Below are 15,722 nucleotides of genomic sequence, written 5' to 3'. Positions count from 1 at the left end.
TAGCAATAAATTGCAATCAACTTATAACTAAAAATAAAAAATAAAAAATTCAAGTCTAACTGCAATTTTACTTTGTGATACAAAAAAAATAGTCAAATTCTGCAAAAATTCTACAAAAAACGCTGCAAAGGAACATGAAAAGCTCTGCGTCTTTTCATATTGGATTATCCTCTATCAAAGAAAAGCTTGCTTTAGAATAGGAGGTAAAGTACATTTTACTTCTTTCTTTTATGAAAATGAATCTATTGTGACTCATTTGAGAGCCAAATTAGTTTTGAGACCACAAAGGCAGACACTGTGCTGCTTTACAAAAAAATATTGATTTAAAGTGTTTGACTTCAACAAGTCTTACATACAAATACAGCAGAATCAAATATGGCTGAATCACCACATGGAACCAAATCTTACAGAGTCTCTTATTTGATTGAGGAGACTTGAAGAGAATATGCACCTAAGCACTTCAGTGCAATAGTTTATGAGACCTTGTTTCTTGGACTTTATTTTAAAACAAATAACAAATAATTTCAGGAAGAACTCTAAACTTTTCATAAAATGTGGGACCAGGGATAAAGATCACAGGCTTCAAGCATAAATCAGACAGATGCAGGTCTGAACCAAAAGCTTCCCTTTCACACCTCAAGTGTTTCATCTTCCATTTCTGTCATGTCGCCGGGTTCTGATGGTGTCAGAGTCCTGAAGGCCTGCAGCTCTGTGGGATTTTACAACACCTCTTCATCCTTAGCCTGTTCTAGGAGACGGTTACAGTGATGTGGAAGACTTCTTGCCTTATTTCAGTAACAAAATAAAACTTAGTAAGGAGTCATCAGTGACTAGAGACCTGCTGCCCTTACATCTCACATCATCAAGGTCCTAAAGAGACTTCTGATGGTTCACCTCAGCAAATACTCAAACTAGCAGGACCTCCTCCTGCAATTTGCTCATCGCAATAGAGCTGGAGTTGAAGATACCATTGAACACCTGCCTCAACTGTCATTTAGGACAGAAAGACAGCAGTAAATTTTTTTTATATGCAATTCTTTTATTTTTTTTTTATTTCTCTAGTGTATTTAACAAGGTTCAATGACTTACTTTGAAAGAAATTGTAGAAGACTCAGATGGCGGCATCAACATTCACCTGGATTAGAGGCTACCTAAAAACCAGACCACAGTTTGTTAGACTGAAGGGTCAGCTGCCTAATCAAGTAGGTGTTAACATACCGTAGGTGCACCACAGGGAACTGTACTCTCACTATTCCTTTTCACTCTGTACACCACTGACTTCCAATACCAGGGGAGTAGTGGGTAGAGCATTGCTCTTGGGTCTCAGGGGTTCTGAGTTTAAGACCTACACACTCCGACGGGCTGTACTCGGGGTCCCTGAGCAAGACCCTTAACCCCCCCTGCTCCTCAAGGGGATGGGTTAAATGCAGAAAGTGAATTTCTCCATTGTGGGACAATTAAACATTTACAATTATTTACAACAGACAGAGTCCTGTCATAGACAAGAAGCCTGTAACAATATCAGGGCAAACAATTTAAACAAAATAAAAAAAACTGGTTTTGTTTAAAGAACATTTTAGACACCCCTGATCATCTATAGTAAAAGACTTTTGCAGATCCACTGCAGATGGATAGATGGATGGATAGATCTGCAGCCCTTTTTGTTCAAGAATGTCTCAATAAGATTTATGATTTTATATATATTTTATATATATTTTATATAGAAAAACATTCAAACCATAAAGAAGAAATAGACAAGAGTTGAAGTTGCCTATATGGCACCTTGCTGAAGTATAAAGAGGTTCAGAAAAGCACTGCGATCGATTGAGTTTATCGCTGATGAAGAAAACTTGCTTTGGGTAAATTCTCTGAGGTGTAAATATACACTAGGATTCAGCAAAATGCTGCAAAGCAGAGTGTAAAGAGACATACACTGAAGATGATCGATGAACTAAGATCCAGGGAACACCACTTCAAAGCAAGAGGAGATGAACGATAATCTAAGTGTAATAGAGCTTGATTACATTTGAGGAGCACAAAAACACAGAAACTGCTGTTACAGGGCTATAAGGAAGCATTGTGTCAGAATACATCAAAGGAGAAACTCCAAATTTATCCTTTTTATCCTTCATTTTTTGGACTTTTTCCCTTTTGGTTTAGTTTAAATCTAGTGAACATTTGTTGTGCGTTCTAACAATAGCAAGCTCTTTCACAGCTATATCTTTGCCCAAATCACAGTGCTGGTATTAACACTCAGACCGAAGCGTGCAACACTTATTTTTCTCATAAGGGACACATTTCTGTTCATTTTAAACTAAATCAGTGCCTGCAATCCTAGTCAATAAAGTAGAATTTGAATGCATAAAATTAGTTTTCTTTGTGTTCTCTATCAAATTAAACAAATTTTCCTTTGCCAACATGAATCTGCAGGTGCCTCCATCTTTATTAGGGGGAAGGGGGGTGTTGGGGTGTGTGTGTGTGTGTGTGAGGGGGTTCTTTGTCATTGCAATCATCAAGATGCTTGTTTTCCCTCAGGTACATCCATTTCTACCCTCCCTCTCAACACTCAGGTCCCCTCTTTTCTATCAGACAAGCAGGACCATCAAGCTTCTGATGATCAACCAGACCGGAAGTCAGACCTTTTTTCACAATAAACTTGTAAAGTTTGCATCATGGAGGCTTTGCAGAGTTATTAAATCACTTTCTTTGTTTGTTTAGCTTTAGATAGGGAACCGTGGCTTATAAAGTCACAGCAAGAACACCTCTAAATTATTTTCAGCGCTTGACAAATTGTTTGAAAGAGAATAAAAATAAAGGTAAATAATAATAATAATAATAAAGAAATAAAATTTTTAATAACAAATACAATAGAAGGACAGTCTTTTTTGGTTGAAAAGAATGACTCAACTCGTTTTGCAGAGCTAAAAATACACGTTATGGACATAGAAGGAGGTAGTTTGAAAATAGTGCTGCTCTCAGTTTTAACTTACAGAAGCCAGGTCAACCTCACCCCACAAGTTGTTACTTAAATCAGCAGCTGTGTCAATCCAAACAACAACAGCAGCAATGCAACACAACTGGGAAGTGAAGCAGCCTTTGACCAGTCACAGAGCATTAAAATAATATAACTTACATTTAGGTTCACTCCCTGTTCTCTGATTCCTCCAAATGAAACCAATTCAAACAGCCTACACTTATGAGTTTATTCATCTCAAATATAAATCCACTTTTAATTTTTTACAGTCTTTATGAACAAACCTCATAAAGCAATGACAATAAGCAATTATATATTCGTTTGTTTAGTGAAATCTGGATAGTTTTTCTGCAATTTTGTAAAAAAAAAAAAAAGAAAAAAAGAAAAGAAAAAGAAAAAAAAGGGAAATCAGCTCATCATATTGAGAAAACACACCAAATACATAACTGCACCAAATGGTGAAAGTATACAGCAGATTTAATAGTCTAAAGGCTGAAAAAGTGCTGCTTATAAGCCTAATCCTTTGTGAAATGAAATCATCCAAACAGAAAAAAGTGTGCAATGGCCTGCATGTGTTGCACTTTTATTGTTGCAATAAAAAGCGGAAGTGTTTTTAGTTTAATCTGCAGGTAAATTCCCCCCCTGCTCACTCCATTGCTCCGCGGCTGTCAGCGCGCTGAAGATGGTGGCGGCTGCTGCTGCCTCTGTGATTTGCGCAGCGCGCAGCTGCTCCACCGTGTCAAACATGAGCAGATAGTGAAGATATTCCCGTCGCAATGTGGACTCTACCGAGAAATTCAAGAGGAGGTCCTGATATCATCATAGTTTTGGGGTTAAAGTGGAATCATTTAAGCTGTATGGACACACCATCTCCTGTCTGATCCAATTAAAGTGGTCGGATCGAGGCGCGGCTCTGCTTTTTAACCTGTGGGGACCTTTTTAATTAACCTACTCGGGTCTCTGCGGGCTTTTGGAAGCGTGACCCAGCCTTTACAGGCAAACTTCACACAAAAGGAAATAGTCTTGCACTGCGCTCAAGGCTACAGTTTCTTTCCCCCTCGCAGCTGCCTTGTGGACTCCCGGATAATTGGAGTTTATTAGAAGATTGAATTGTGGACTGTTGACATGTGTTGGGATTATGCCAAAGCAGTAAAGGTGTTCAGTGGATATTCTTAAGCAGGAGTCACCCACAGTGATTCTTATTTGCAATAAAATACAATTTTGCGCGTTTTCTTTTTTTTTCCAAACGCGCAGAAACCTCCCCATTGACTTTGGATACGGAGCAGAGGTGCAGACACCGGAGTGGGAAGTCAGGAAAACACGGGGCTCGGTGTGTGAGATCATTTGGGATCAGGCCCAGCAGAAAACAGCATGTGCCATGTATCTGAGAGGTGCGCTTTTTCTGCGCTCCGGTCGCCGTGTGGAGGAAACGCACTCCCTTTATTTGATAACAAGTAATAACACATTGCATGCTCTGCCGCTGAGTTATTTTGCATGAAGTTTTGCCCAGTCCTGTAAACAAAACATGCTCCTGTGTAGGAAGTATTACTTTATATAGACAGCTTGAGGAAGTGTTAGAGTGGGCATTAAAAGGAGCTGTGTTTCAGACATTAAAATTTTATAGCTTTTCTAAACCATTTTCCCCTTCCTAGCCTTTGCTTTTGGGATAGATTTACCGCTTTGTGTAATATTTTCCAATGACTGGAGCAAGCTGTGGGCTGCTTGGACTGGAAAAGACCTGGCAGCCAGCAAACCTTGCAGTCTCAAGTGCGTCTAAACAGAGGGGAATGTAGTGGAATGCAGGGATTGACGTCAAGAAGAGCAATAATGAACTACTCAAAAACTTTGGAATATCTCCTGGTTTTGCAACAACCAACGCACTGAAATCATCTTCTACTGTGTCCACATGCTTTGCCTTAGCTTCCCATCTATAGATTGATCTTGATTATATCTGTGCCTTCTAATAGTTGTTCATTTTTGAATTGAGCAATAGAAAACATGGCATCTCCCCAGCATCAGAAACTGCTGCCACACAACACAGAAGTGAGCTGTGACTCTAGCGGAGATGGAGGCGTCTCGGTGAGGATTGGCAGCGGTGTGAAACACAGGCATGGAGGAGGGCCGCTGGGTTCCATTGGAGGAGGCTTCATTGGGGCCACCAAGCACTGCAAGTACAGCATTTCATCTAGTTGCAGCTCAGGGGAGTCTGGGATGAGGAGGCCCGTGGTGAGGAGTTTCCGCGCTCACAAACGCATGCCCCAGCTGTTTGAGAGGTCAGCAGGTCATTTCTGGGACCCCAAGTTTGATTCCTCCATCCTGGAGGAAGCGTGTCGAGAGCGATGTTTCCCTCAGACCCGGCGGCGCTTCCGTTATGTTCTTTTTTATCTGGTGGCTGCCAGTTTCCTCTGGGGGTTATATTTTGCTGCCCATCCTTCCTGCTGTGACTTAGTCGTTTTTCTCCTCCCTACTGCTTCCTTCCTCGTTTTCTGCCTTCTCCTCTTCCTTCTGACGTTTACCAAGCTTTACTCCCGCTGCTACAACCAGGCATCTCTGCTGCTTATCTTTGTGACCTTCATATTGACCCTGGCCCCTCAGATCCAGACATTAGGATTCAAGGACCAACAGGCCAGGTCACCTGAATTTAACATGGAGGAAATCAGTGTTATGGGGCCAACATACAACACATCTAACAAGCTAGATGAGGGTTCTAAAAAGTTTCCCTGCCTCTCTCCTGTAGGCACTTTCTCCCTCTGTATTGAAGTTCTTCTGTTGCTATACAGTGTCCTCCATGTTCGTCTTTATGCATCTCTCATGCTTGGGGTGCTGTACTCTATCTTGTTTGAGACCTTGGGCTGTTTGCTCCCTATTCAGGCAGAAGGCAACTGGAGTTGGGCTTTCTCCTCCGAGTTAGAGATGTTCAGTTGGTTGGGTCCGGCCAAAGCCCTCCTTCATCTCTGCGCTCACGCCATTGGCATCCACCTATTCGTCATGTCTGAAGTGCGCTCACGAAGCACCTTTCTTAAAGTTGGACAAGCTATAATGCATGGAAAAGATCTGGAAGTAGAAAAAGCCCTGAAAGAGAGGATGATCCACTCGGTTATGCCAAGAATCGTGGCAGATGAGCTAATGAAGCAAGGCGACGAAGAAATTGGTGATCATTGTGGTAAACGCTACTCCACTAGTGGTGCAGCTGCAGTCATTTCCAGCCCAAAAAACAACAAACGTAAGAAAACCTCAATTCCCAGAGGCCAGATCATTTTCAGACCCTTCAACATGAAACGAATGGAGCCTGTCAGCATCCTCTTTGCAGATATTGTGGGCTTTACCAAAATGTCTGCCAACAAATCTGCTCATGCTCTTGTTGGGCTTCTAAATGACTTATTTGGACGTTTTGACAGACTTTGTGAGCTCACTGGCTGTGAAAAGATTAGCACTCTGGGGGATTGTTACTATTGTGTGGCTGGCTGTCCAGAACCTAGACCGGATCATGCCTATTGCTGCGTGGAGATGGGTCTAGGCATGATTCAGGCTATTGAACAGTTCTGCCAGGAGAAGAGAGAGATGGTGAACATGAGGGTGGGTGTCCACACCGGCACCATACTATGTGGCATCTTGGGGATGAAACGTTTCAAGTTTGACGTTTGGTCCAACGATGTCAATCTGGCCAATCTGATGGAGCAGTTGGGTGTAGCTGGGAAAGTCCACCTTTCACAAGCTACTTTTGACTTCCTGGATGACCGATACCAGCATGAGGACGGACAGGTCAACGAGAGGATCGGGCAGAGTGTGGTGGCCGATCAACTCAAAGGTCAGTTGTTATTCTCACCTATATTTATTTTTTTTACTGACTTTTTTTTTTTCGAACATTAACTTTCAAGCACATAATTTGCTTTTGCTAATTGCTTTAATATTTTTTCCTAATGCTACAGAAATATTGAAATTCAAATAGTTATTGAGGGAAATAAGTGTTTTTCAATGAAACCAAGATTAAGCATCACGTTTTGTAGTTTTTACTGATCTCCTAGTGGTTTGAGTTTATCTGCCCTTTCTGTGGTGTTTAGACTATTTCTGTATCTCATTCAGACGCCATCTTTTCCCCAACCCCCCCTCCTCAGCTCATTCTTTGTTCTCTAGCTCAATTACGTTCCCCCTCAGACGTCCTCAGTGTCCCATTCTTTTAACCTCTCCCTGACCCTGAAGGATTGCTTTGAAACTACTCCTCTGCCAACAGAGGTTTTCTTGCAGTCTCATCTTTACCCATCTACCTTTGTCTTCCTTCTATATTCAAGCTGCTTGACTGCAGGGCTTTTATTTTATACCTCTATGCAAATCACCTTAGAGTTCCTAAATGGGGGGGCTTAATGGGTCTTTTCATCCTTTTAAGCTTGCTGATCCATTATCACTAATCGCGGGGGAAGTGACAACGTCTGACGAAAGGTGTGTCAGATGATCTTCATTTTCCCATCTTCATTGCCGGCTGTGATCATTTTTGTTTCACATTTTTGCCTGCATTTTCTGTTGAAATTAAAACTAACATGCAATTCACACACCTTAGCAATGCGTGCTCATTATTCATTTGGGTTCTGTGAATTATCAATTAGTCTGTATAATATCCACTTGACTCTGCAGATGGAATATATATTTTCTCTTAAAATCACTACAGTTCCCAGGGAAGGAGCATGACTGGGTGAATTTTATGTTGTTTACTAGAGAGCAGCGGTGATTTATGAACGTGTTTCCTCCCCAACGTTTAGATTAGTCACTTCCACCCTTGGTCTAGCTCCTTTATTCCTTTCAAGGATTAATGTGTTACCTGTGGTGTACCCACCCCTCCTCCTCGCGTGTCTCCTCCTTTATTCCTGACTTCTCCTTGTGCCTTCATCATTTATTTAGCTTTCCTCTGAGGATTTATTCACTCCCTGTAGGTCTTCTGTGGGTCTTCTGTGCCAGGGAGGAAACTGGCTGTCAGGAGGTGGTTGTCCGCCAGTGCTGTAAAATTCTCTGAGCTGTCTGGCTCAGTCTGCGTAAATCGCTCGGGTAACTTTGCTGTGTCCCAGCTGGATGTGGCCCTTTTAATTTACTTCTACCAAATTGTTTTGTCAAATATACCAGTCTGTTTTTTTTTTATGTCTTTAATTTTTAATTTGTGTGTTAGGTCAGTGACTTGTTACTCCAGACTGAGGAAACATTTATTTTCTCAGCACATTGTGTAAAGGTTAACCACATGTGCTAAGTTGAAGGTTACAGCTGTGTCCTGTTCTCCTCTCAGTTTTGACCTCAGGCCTGTGTTTTAGTAACTGATAGAAATACAGTTTAATTATGGTACAGACAGTGGCAGTTATAAAAAATCCTACATGAGGATGCAAAGGATGCAGAAAAGGCCCCAGAAAAGAAACTCCATATTGAAGCACATTAGAAATATCTTTATATAAAAATGAAGTAAAAATAAAAATAAATCCAAAAAACAGTTAAGCCATTTATTTTGTAATTTTCTCTATTATAAAGAAATCCCACTTAGGTATATGGTAGCTTAGTATATCTAAATTTTCTCTAAATTAATAAATACAGAAGACGAATTTAGAAAACCAAAACAATCAAATTACAATACTCAGCTGATTTTAGCCATCGTTTTAATGAGAGCTTAAAGAGACATACGTTTTTACTGAAAAATATCTTTAAAACTGCCTTTTTATTTAAACCTTTACAACTAAAACATGGTTTGATGAGCAGACTGACATCTCAGTAGTTAGGTAGTGCTGCATCTATAAGCCTGTAGTCTATTTTCCCTGCATGAACTTCGTATCAGAAGTTTCCGAGCTGTTCCTGCAGATGTGAGGTCAAGCTTGTCCATGTTGAATTGGTCCAACCTAGCAAATAATCAAAGCATTATATTCAATATTAATTTGTTAATACTCAGAAATGTCTGGCATCCAGCTCAACTCAGACTCCAATGGTGAAAGGTGAAAAAAGTAAAAAAAAAACATACTGATTGGTCAAATCTACATCCTCTACACCAGGGGTCACCAACATGGTGCCCACGGGCACCAAGGGGCCTTCAAGGACCACAAGGGGTGCCCTTAGAGTCTTCTGAAAATAGAACAACTCAACAGTGAGCTACGTTTGAAATTTCACTGTATTCTGTTGCTCTTCTTTTTTTTTATTGGGTTATAGAACATTTCATCATTTAATCATATATGGCATTTAAGCATTTAGAGAGATTTCAAAATGAAACTGTCTAAAAGAAAATTACAAATTTAAAGAAACGATAAAGATATGTTTATAATGTATGAAGTTTAGATGAACGTTGACCCTTGCCATTCATAGTTCAGTATTGGTAGCCCTTCCTGTGACTCACGGCCCCTGAATTGGCCCTCAACTGTAAAAAGGTTGGTGACCGCTGCTCTACACTATGCGTTTTCCTGTTTGGTACCTAATGGCAAAAACTCTGGCTGTAGTGCCGTCCACAACGCCTACCTCACCTCGGACATTATCCCAGACACCCTGCAGGACGCTAGTTTGTAGCTCCGTGCGATGGTCTGTTGGTGTGCACCAGAAGCCAAAACACGCAGCGCCACAGCGAGCCTTTCGGGAACACCCACGGGTGAACTGTGTGTCGTCCGGCGTTGGATGAGGGGCTGTACATGGTGAACAAGCTCATCAAATGGACACATGGACACCCACAATCCTAGCTAGTTCATAACTGTCTGTCTTGTGTTGTGGCGTAGTGCAGACCACGCTTCAAAATTGGACATAAAAATATCTGCTTCATACCTGCGGCATGGTAATTGCGACACACCGCTGTGGGAGTATAACCAGCCCTTAAGGCTTTACAGCCGGGGGGCAGTTGCTCCACCCATTGCCCCCCTGTATTTCTGGCCCTGGGTGCAGACAGTGCAGCATAGTTTGTACTGTATTTATACCCAGCTCAGAATCCAGACCGGGGCAGTAAAGAATTGCTAAGGAATTTCTTGATTAGTCAAATAATTTATATCAGTTGTTGATGGACTGCCTCTGATTTTCCGCACACAATAAAAAAAGTTTAGTTTTTTTTTTTTTTTTTTCTGAATGATTTTCATTCTTATTCATGGTAAAATGGAGGCTATAGGGACTAATTCATCTCTTGTCTTGCTCAGCTCGCCATGGACCTCAGACAGATGGGGCAGCAGCACAGACAGCAGCCAAATCTCTTTTTAAATATCATGATGTTCAAACTAAAGCTTTTAGTTTATAAAGCAGGAGAAAATAAATTGCTTTTTAAATATTGTTGAGCAATTTAAATAGTGTTAAGAGGCGATTTATCAATAAGCCATATTAAATACAGACAGGAAATGTACTGGTGTTGACCTAGGGTTAATCAGAGCAAGATATTTATTTAAAATCTGCAGCATTGTTTGCTGGCACGCAGCACAACATTTCTGTAAACCATTTGATTATTATTATATATTCTTAACTGCATATTTTTGCTACTGAGTTTACTTGCTTCTACATTGTTTTTAATGAAAGATGAAATTTAAATTTTTTCACCAAATGGGTTGTTTAACATTGGGGCATCCTTGATTTATAGATGGGGTAATGCAGCTTGTTAAACTAATAGATTGCTCAAATGATCATCAGCTACTTTAGTTATCAAATTATTAACTTGAGTGTTCAGACTCTAAAACATGTCATTTGCTGAATGAACCAATATAGCATTTTGCATCAAGGCCTAAAACCCCGCTTGGTATATATAAATGCTATATTTAAAACCCTCAAGTGCCATATTTTTAGCTTTACCTGATTATTAAACACCTTTTGCTGTTTGATTATTAAAAGGTTAATGAAAAAGTAGTCAACAGATTACTGAATAAGCAAAATTAATTGTTAGTTGCAGCCCTATTTTTTTGGGAAATGAATATGCAGCCATTCCATTTAGTTGTTCTATCCAGTTAGGGGATACAGTTAACTTTTAAATGGAAAAAATGAGTAGTAAAATTATTTTGAAATAATCCTAAAAAATACACCATTGCTGTATTTTCTTAATGCAACAGTCGTATTAAAGGTTAAAATGGTGCAAAGAAGATACATTTTTTCTTTTTCTTTTTTTTATTTGCAAGTAAGCGTAGACTAGCTGATACCAAGATTAGGAAAAAAAAAAAAAGATTAGAAAAAGCTTCACAAAGCTATTTCACCTTGTGTGATGCAAGGCTGCCCCTCCCCTGTCTGTTGCTGAGCACTGTTGGCCAGTTGGCTGAAAGTAAGAGCCTATATTTTTTTATTACATTTTTTTCTTATCACTTAACAGGTTAGACTAAAATAGCTTTTTAGAAATGTGTTTTGGTTGTATAAGATACACATGTCATTAAACATGGCAAGCTAATTATTGGATGTCTGTTAACCAAACTGCTATCTAACTTTCTAAGCAGAGAGCTTGCCTTATTAAGCCAAAATTAGCAGGTTCTACTAGTCTTATTTGAAAAGTACTACTGAAGTAGCACCAAATTTATTCGGTTTCTGTACTCAAAATGAAAATAAATAAACAGGAGAGTTGATATAATAAAAAATACAATAGTATGCTCTTTTAATAATAGTAGGTTTCGTCGTTTTACATTTTTGGAAATGCACAACAACATTATGTAATATGGGGATCTTCTTTGGGATTTAACCCTCTTCTAAAAAACTACAAAAACAGTCTACACACTTTATTTTTCCCTTCAAAGGTGTACTTCTCCATTCAGATGTTTGTTTTTTTTCTAAATGGAAAGACGGATATATTTACTTCAATTTCCTTTGGAAACTGCCTGTCCTGTTTTTCCTTGTGTGCTAAATGCAGAGTAATGGCTCCTGGTTAATGTTATCCCTCTGGAGGAAATGTCAGATTAACTGTATTATGCTGTAGATAAGAGTCAACAATGTTCTCTACTTTCAAACAACTGTTGTTTTTGGTCATTTCTTGGCTAATTGTGTGTCAGGGTATCGAATTCTCACCTTTATACTAATGTTAGTTGCTTTTTGACCCTTTATTTCCATTAAAACATTACCGATTACAATCAATATTAGAATGTTTTAGCAAGATCAGATGGCTTCAGACAATCTTTTTTTTTTCTGTTGAGGTTTTAGACTCACTCTTTCCAGTTGTCAAATCATGCCACAGCCTTTTCCACACATGGCAGCTGCTGCTGTCTTTAAAGCAGGAGGCTTCCCGCTTGGCTTCACCCTGCAGACACTAGGTCTGTTTCAAACTGTCAAAGCTCGATGGTTAGGATGCAAAATTAGTTCAGGGTGCGCTGTTGTGTCTGTGCATACTTTGTCCTCTGTTCCAAGTTATTCCAATACTTTATTTATTATTTTTACTTTCTGGGAGTTCTGCTGTTTGGTATGTATGCTGTGAAGCTTCCAGGCTGTTGCTTAGAAGTTGGGAGGAATTAATTAAAGCAAAAATAAAGCCTCCTCTGCTTTGATCTTCACAAGGTTGATTCATTGGAGCTTGTGACAGCTCATTTGCATTAATATTGGGCAGGATCTTCAATAACCAGTTGTCTTTAAAGTATGCAATCTTTTCCTTCTGCCCAGTAAAGCTTACTGGACAGCTGTATCGCCTCCTCTCGGAGCACTTTCTTCTTTTTTGGCCTGCTGGGTATTTCTAATTAAGGAAGACCAGATAATCTCCTTGCCTAAAGTGATTAATGTTAGTAATTATGCCTTAACATATCTCGCCACTAACCCTGTGTTACTCTGACCCTCAAAAACAGCGGACAGCTGCCCAGCCAAACATTTTTATCACTGGAAATGATATCGATTGCCTTTAATGAGACTGTCATGACTGTGCTTGTTTATGAGGAGGGTACAAAGGAGTAAAGAAGGAGAGTGTTTCATGTAAGATATCAAAGAAAATAAGCAATGGGGAGGATGTTTATTGTATAAGAAGATAACATTCCTGCCTTTAAACCTTCATAGCCTAATAAATTGTGACACTGGTTGGAAATATTGCATTAAGTAATGCAGCTGTTGTGCTTTTGTTTAATGTTATAGCCTCTATGTGGAAAGTTATTAAAGAAATTGGGCAATTTTAGGTGCAGACACTTAGTTTCACACATCTTTCCATCCAGCCATTCCAATTGTGCAATATATGCCTGAAGCTGTAAGGGCTGTTAAATTTCACCTCGATCACATCAAATAAGACCATTTCAGCTATAGTAAAACATTTTGTTCCCTAGCCATAGCCTATTTTGTCATGCTGATGGTTTGTAGAACCCTCTGCTTGGTAAAGGAACTAAGTTGCATTTGGATGCACTGTTTTCCCAACTTAAGCTTTTGTTTACAGGTTACTTTAGATCAGTTTAGAAGCCTTGCAGTCATGGATTTAAATAGGGTTTTCCCAACAACATGGTTCCTGCCCATATTTTTCAGTGGATTATCACGTGATGCACTGTAAACATTTTAGTAGTTGCCGCAGTGGTTTTCCTGCTTATGAGTGACTTACAAGGGAGGAGATCCTACAGAAAAATGTAGAGAAGTCCCAAAAAATAAACATAGACTGGTTGACCTATTCTCACTTGCAAGCAAGAGGACAACAAATGTATAAACTGTATGCCATGTTATCCTGGATTGCACATGCATAAAAGCCATATAAAACTTGAGGTTTCTGATTCTACATTGTTCTTTCTAAAGCCATACTGAGCATCTGTTCCCATATGCCACATAAAAAGTTGGGAGCAACCATTGGTTTAAAGGTTTGTTTTAAATGTTGTATTGCATCACAGTGACCCACTTTTAAGGGGGGGAATAGATTAACATTTAAACTTGGATTTGTTTGTGAAAAATAATTGAATCCAGGCAATGAGGACGCAAATAAGCCCCATAGCACTTAACTACTGCTGGCATGTTTAACTGTTAGTTTTACTGAAGTTGTAACGGGACTCAAACTTTCAAAAATGTTCTAGTCAACAAAATAGTTTTGTTAAAGTCTTTGAGATAATGGCAACTTTTTTATTCTTTATGATTAGCTATGGGTTGAATCCTGCCATGGTCCCCTTGTTGCCATGGCTCTTAAGCTGCTTTCCCACTGAAGTTAGCAGGTTAGTGTGGGTTTTTCTAACATGGGCTGACCTGCTAAAAATCGGCATTCAGCTACCTTTCAATTGGCAAAATTAGCTGTCTGAACCCCTGTTGATGATGTCATCAGTGGGACAGAAATCAGGAAAGTAAACAATTAAGAGCAGCTCCTCTGTCCGTCCAAATTGCTCTCACCAGCGCTGCGCCAAGTTTATCGAATGCAAGCAGAGTTGTTTAGGCTTGTTAGATCAGATGTGACTGATGCAGTGTTGTGATGTATGTAAAAGGGTGTCACATGAATTAGTGGGTTTACATAATCAGTTTTTTTCACTGTATGCCGTTTGGAGCCAAGCCGTTTGAAGCGGGTCAGCAAGACCCACTGACCGTCACTGACCCGTGTTGAGCCACGGGACACTGAAAGTCAATTGTCTGCGGGATTAAACAGATTTTTTGGCCAGCGGGAAAAGGGTTTTATTAGCCACTATTCCACCAAAAAAAAACAGAAATTCACTGAAAGCCCCAGAGTTTAATTTTGTGTAATTTGTCAGTGTGTCTTCCCATTTGACAAGCTGACGACACAGTATAAGAAGAAGTATTGAGGTGCATTTTTTTTGCTTAAATTCATTATAGACCAACTTTTTGGGTTCAGATAATTAAAAGGTAATGACCAACTGACTCATGTTGTAGCTTCAATTAGCCAGAGCTCCCACTCCACATCCCAGCTGAGTAAATAGCCCACAGCAGATTTTCTAAGACAGTACTTTCTTGTTTGAAAACGTCTTAAAATGCATTTGGTCACAAGCTTAAAGTATGACAAACAACATTTGTACTGGCTTTCATCAGTTACTGTCGTTGGTGTACACAAACCACCCAAAACCCAAACCACAAGCTCAGAAAGTACTGAGTCTGTAGTTGGATCAAAGCCCAAGGAGGAAAAAGCCCTAAGAAAGTGAATTTACCCAGGTAATTGTGTACGGAAATGCTACCCCAGGCTTCTCCAAAGCCCCAGTAGCCCCCTTCCAAATGAATTGATGGTAATACCAACAGTTGCATACCAGCCCGCTTAAACACCTTAATATAGTCCTGTATCTACCAGTAAAAAAGCTTTAGTGTAAACGTCCTTTGGAAGGCTCCCCAAATGATAGATGATATCATTCTAATGCCAACTGTATTTAAAGAAACAATGATGGTGAGATCAATCCAGGACTGCTCCTGGCAGAGACAGGTGTTTGATCCAATAGACACTTGGACTAAGGAGTTGTATGGGTTGGCAGTTAGCTCTGGGGTAAAATGAGGCCGTACTCAAGCTCCTGTGTTACGCTTCTCCCAAGACACCATTTGCTGCAGCATTTGTGCCTGTGCTCTGCTTACATGTTGCTGCCCTTCACAGAAGTTTTACTGTTTGACCCCAATATGTGCTCCAGTATCATTTCTCTGTTGTGGCAATCAAAAGTCTTGCATTATTTATATATAGCATACAGACACATCCCTACAGTACACGGACAGGAGGTGGCGATGAATTGTGCTAAAAGGAAAGGCTTGTTTGTAAGAGAACCAGATGTTGAGACAAAGTGTGGGATATATGTAGCTGCAACTGTAATTTAAAAAAAATATTTTTAAACAAATAAGTTTGAAGTAGGGGCTACTATTCATATCAAGTTGTTTTCCCTTAAATAGCATGATAGAACTCTATTGAGGCTGTCAGGGGAGTAAAAGA

At 39.8% G+C, this 15,722-nt stretch overlaps 1 protein-coding gene across 1 annotated transcript in view; it reads left to right on the top strand.

The window, feature by feature from the left end:
• The first annotated feature begins 3,651 nt into the window (after positions 1-3,651).
• adcy9 (adenylate cyclase 9) overlaps positions 3,652-15,722 on the top strand; it is a 54,222-nt gene continuing 42,151 nt past the window's right edge. Inside the window, exon 1 of the mRNA XM_015391219.1 lies at positions 3,652-6,782. Within this exon, the coding sequence (XP_015246705.1) occupies positions 4,973-6,782 (1,810 nt within the window). The 5' untranslated portion in view covers positions 3,652-4,972. The remainder of the gene's footprint in view (positions 6,783-15,722) is intronic.

The sequence above is a fragment of the Cyprinodon variegatus genome, unplaced genomic scaffold (genome assembly GCF_000732505.1).
Source record: "Cyprinodon variegatus isolate N-32 unplaced genomic scaffold, C_variegatus-1.0 Scaffold529, whole genome shotgun sequence".
Taxonomy (NCBI): Eukaryota; Metazoa; Chordata; class Actinopteri; order Cyprinodontiformes; family Cyprinodontidae; genus Cyprinodon; species Cyprinodon variegatus.
Note: the sequence above shows the minus strand (reverse complement) of the source record. Positions and strands in the feature narration are given on the sequence as shown.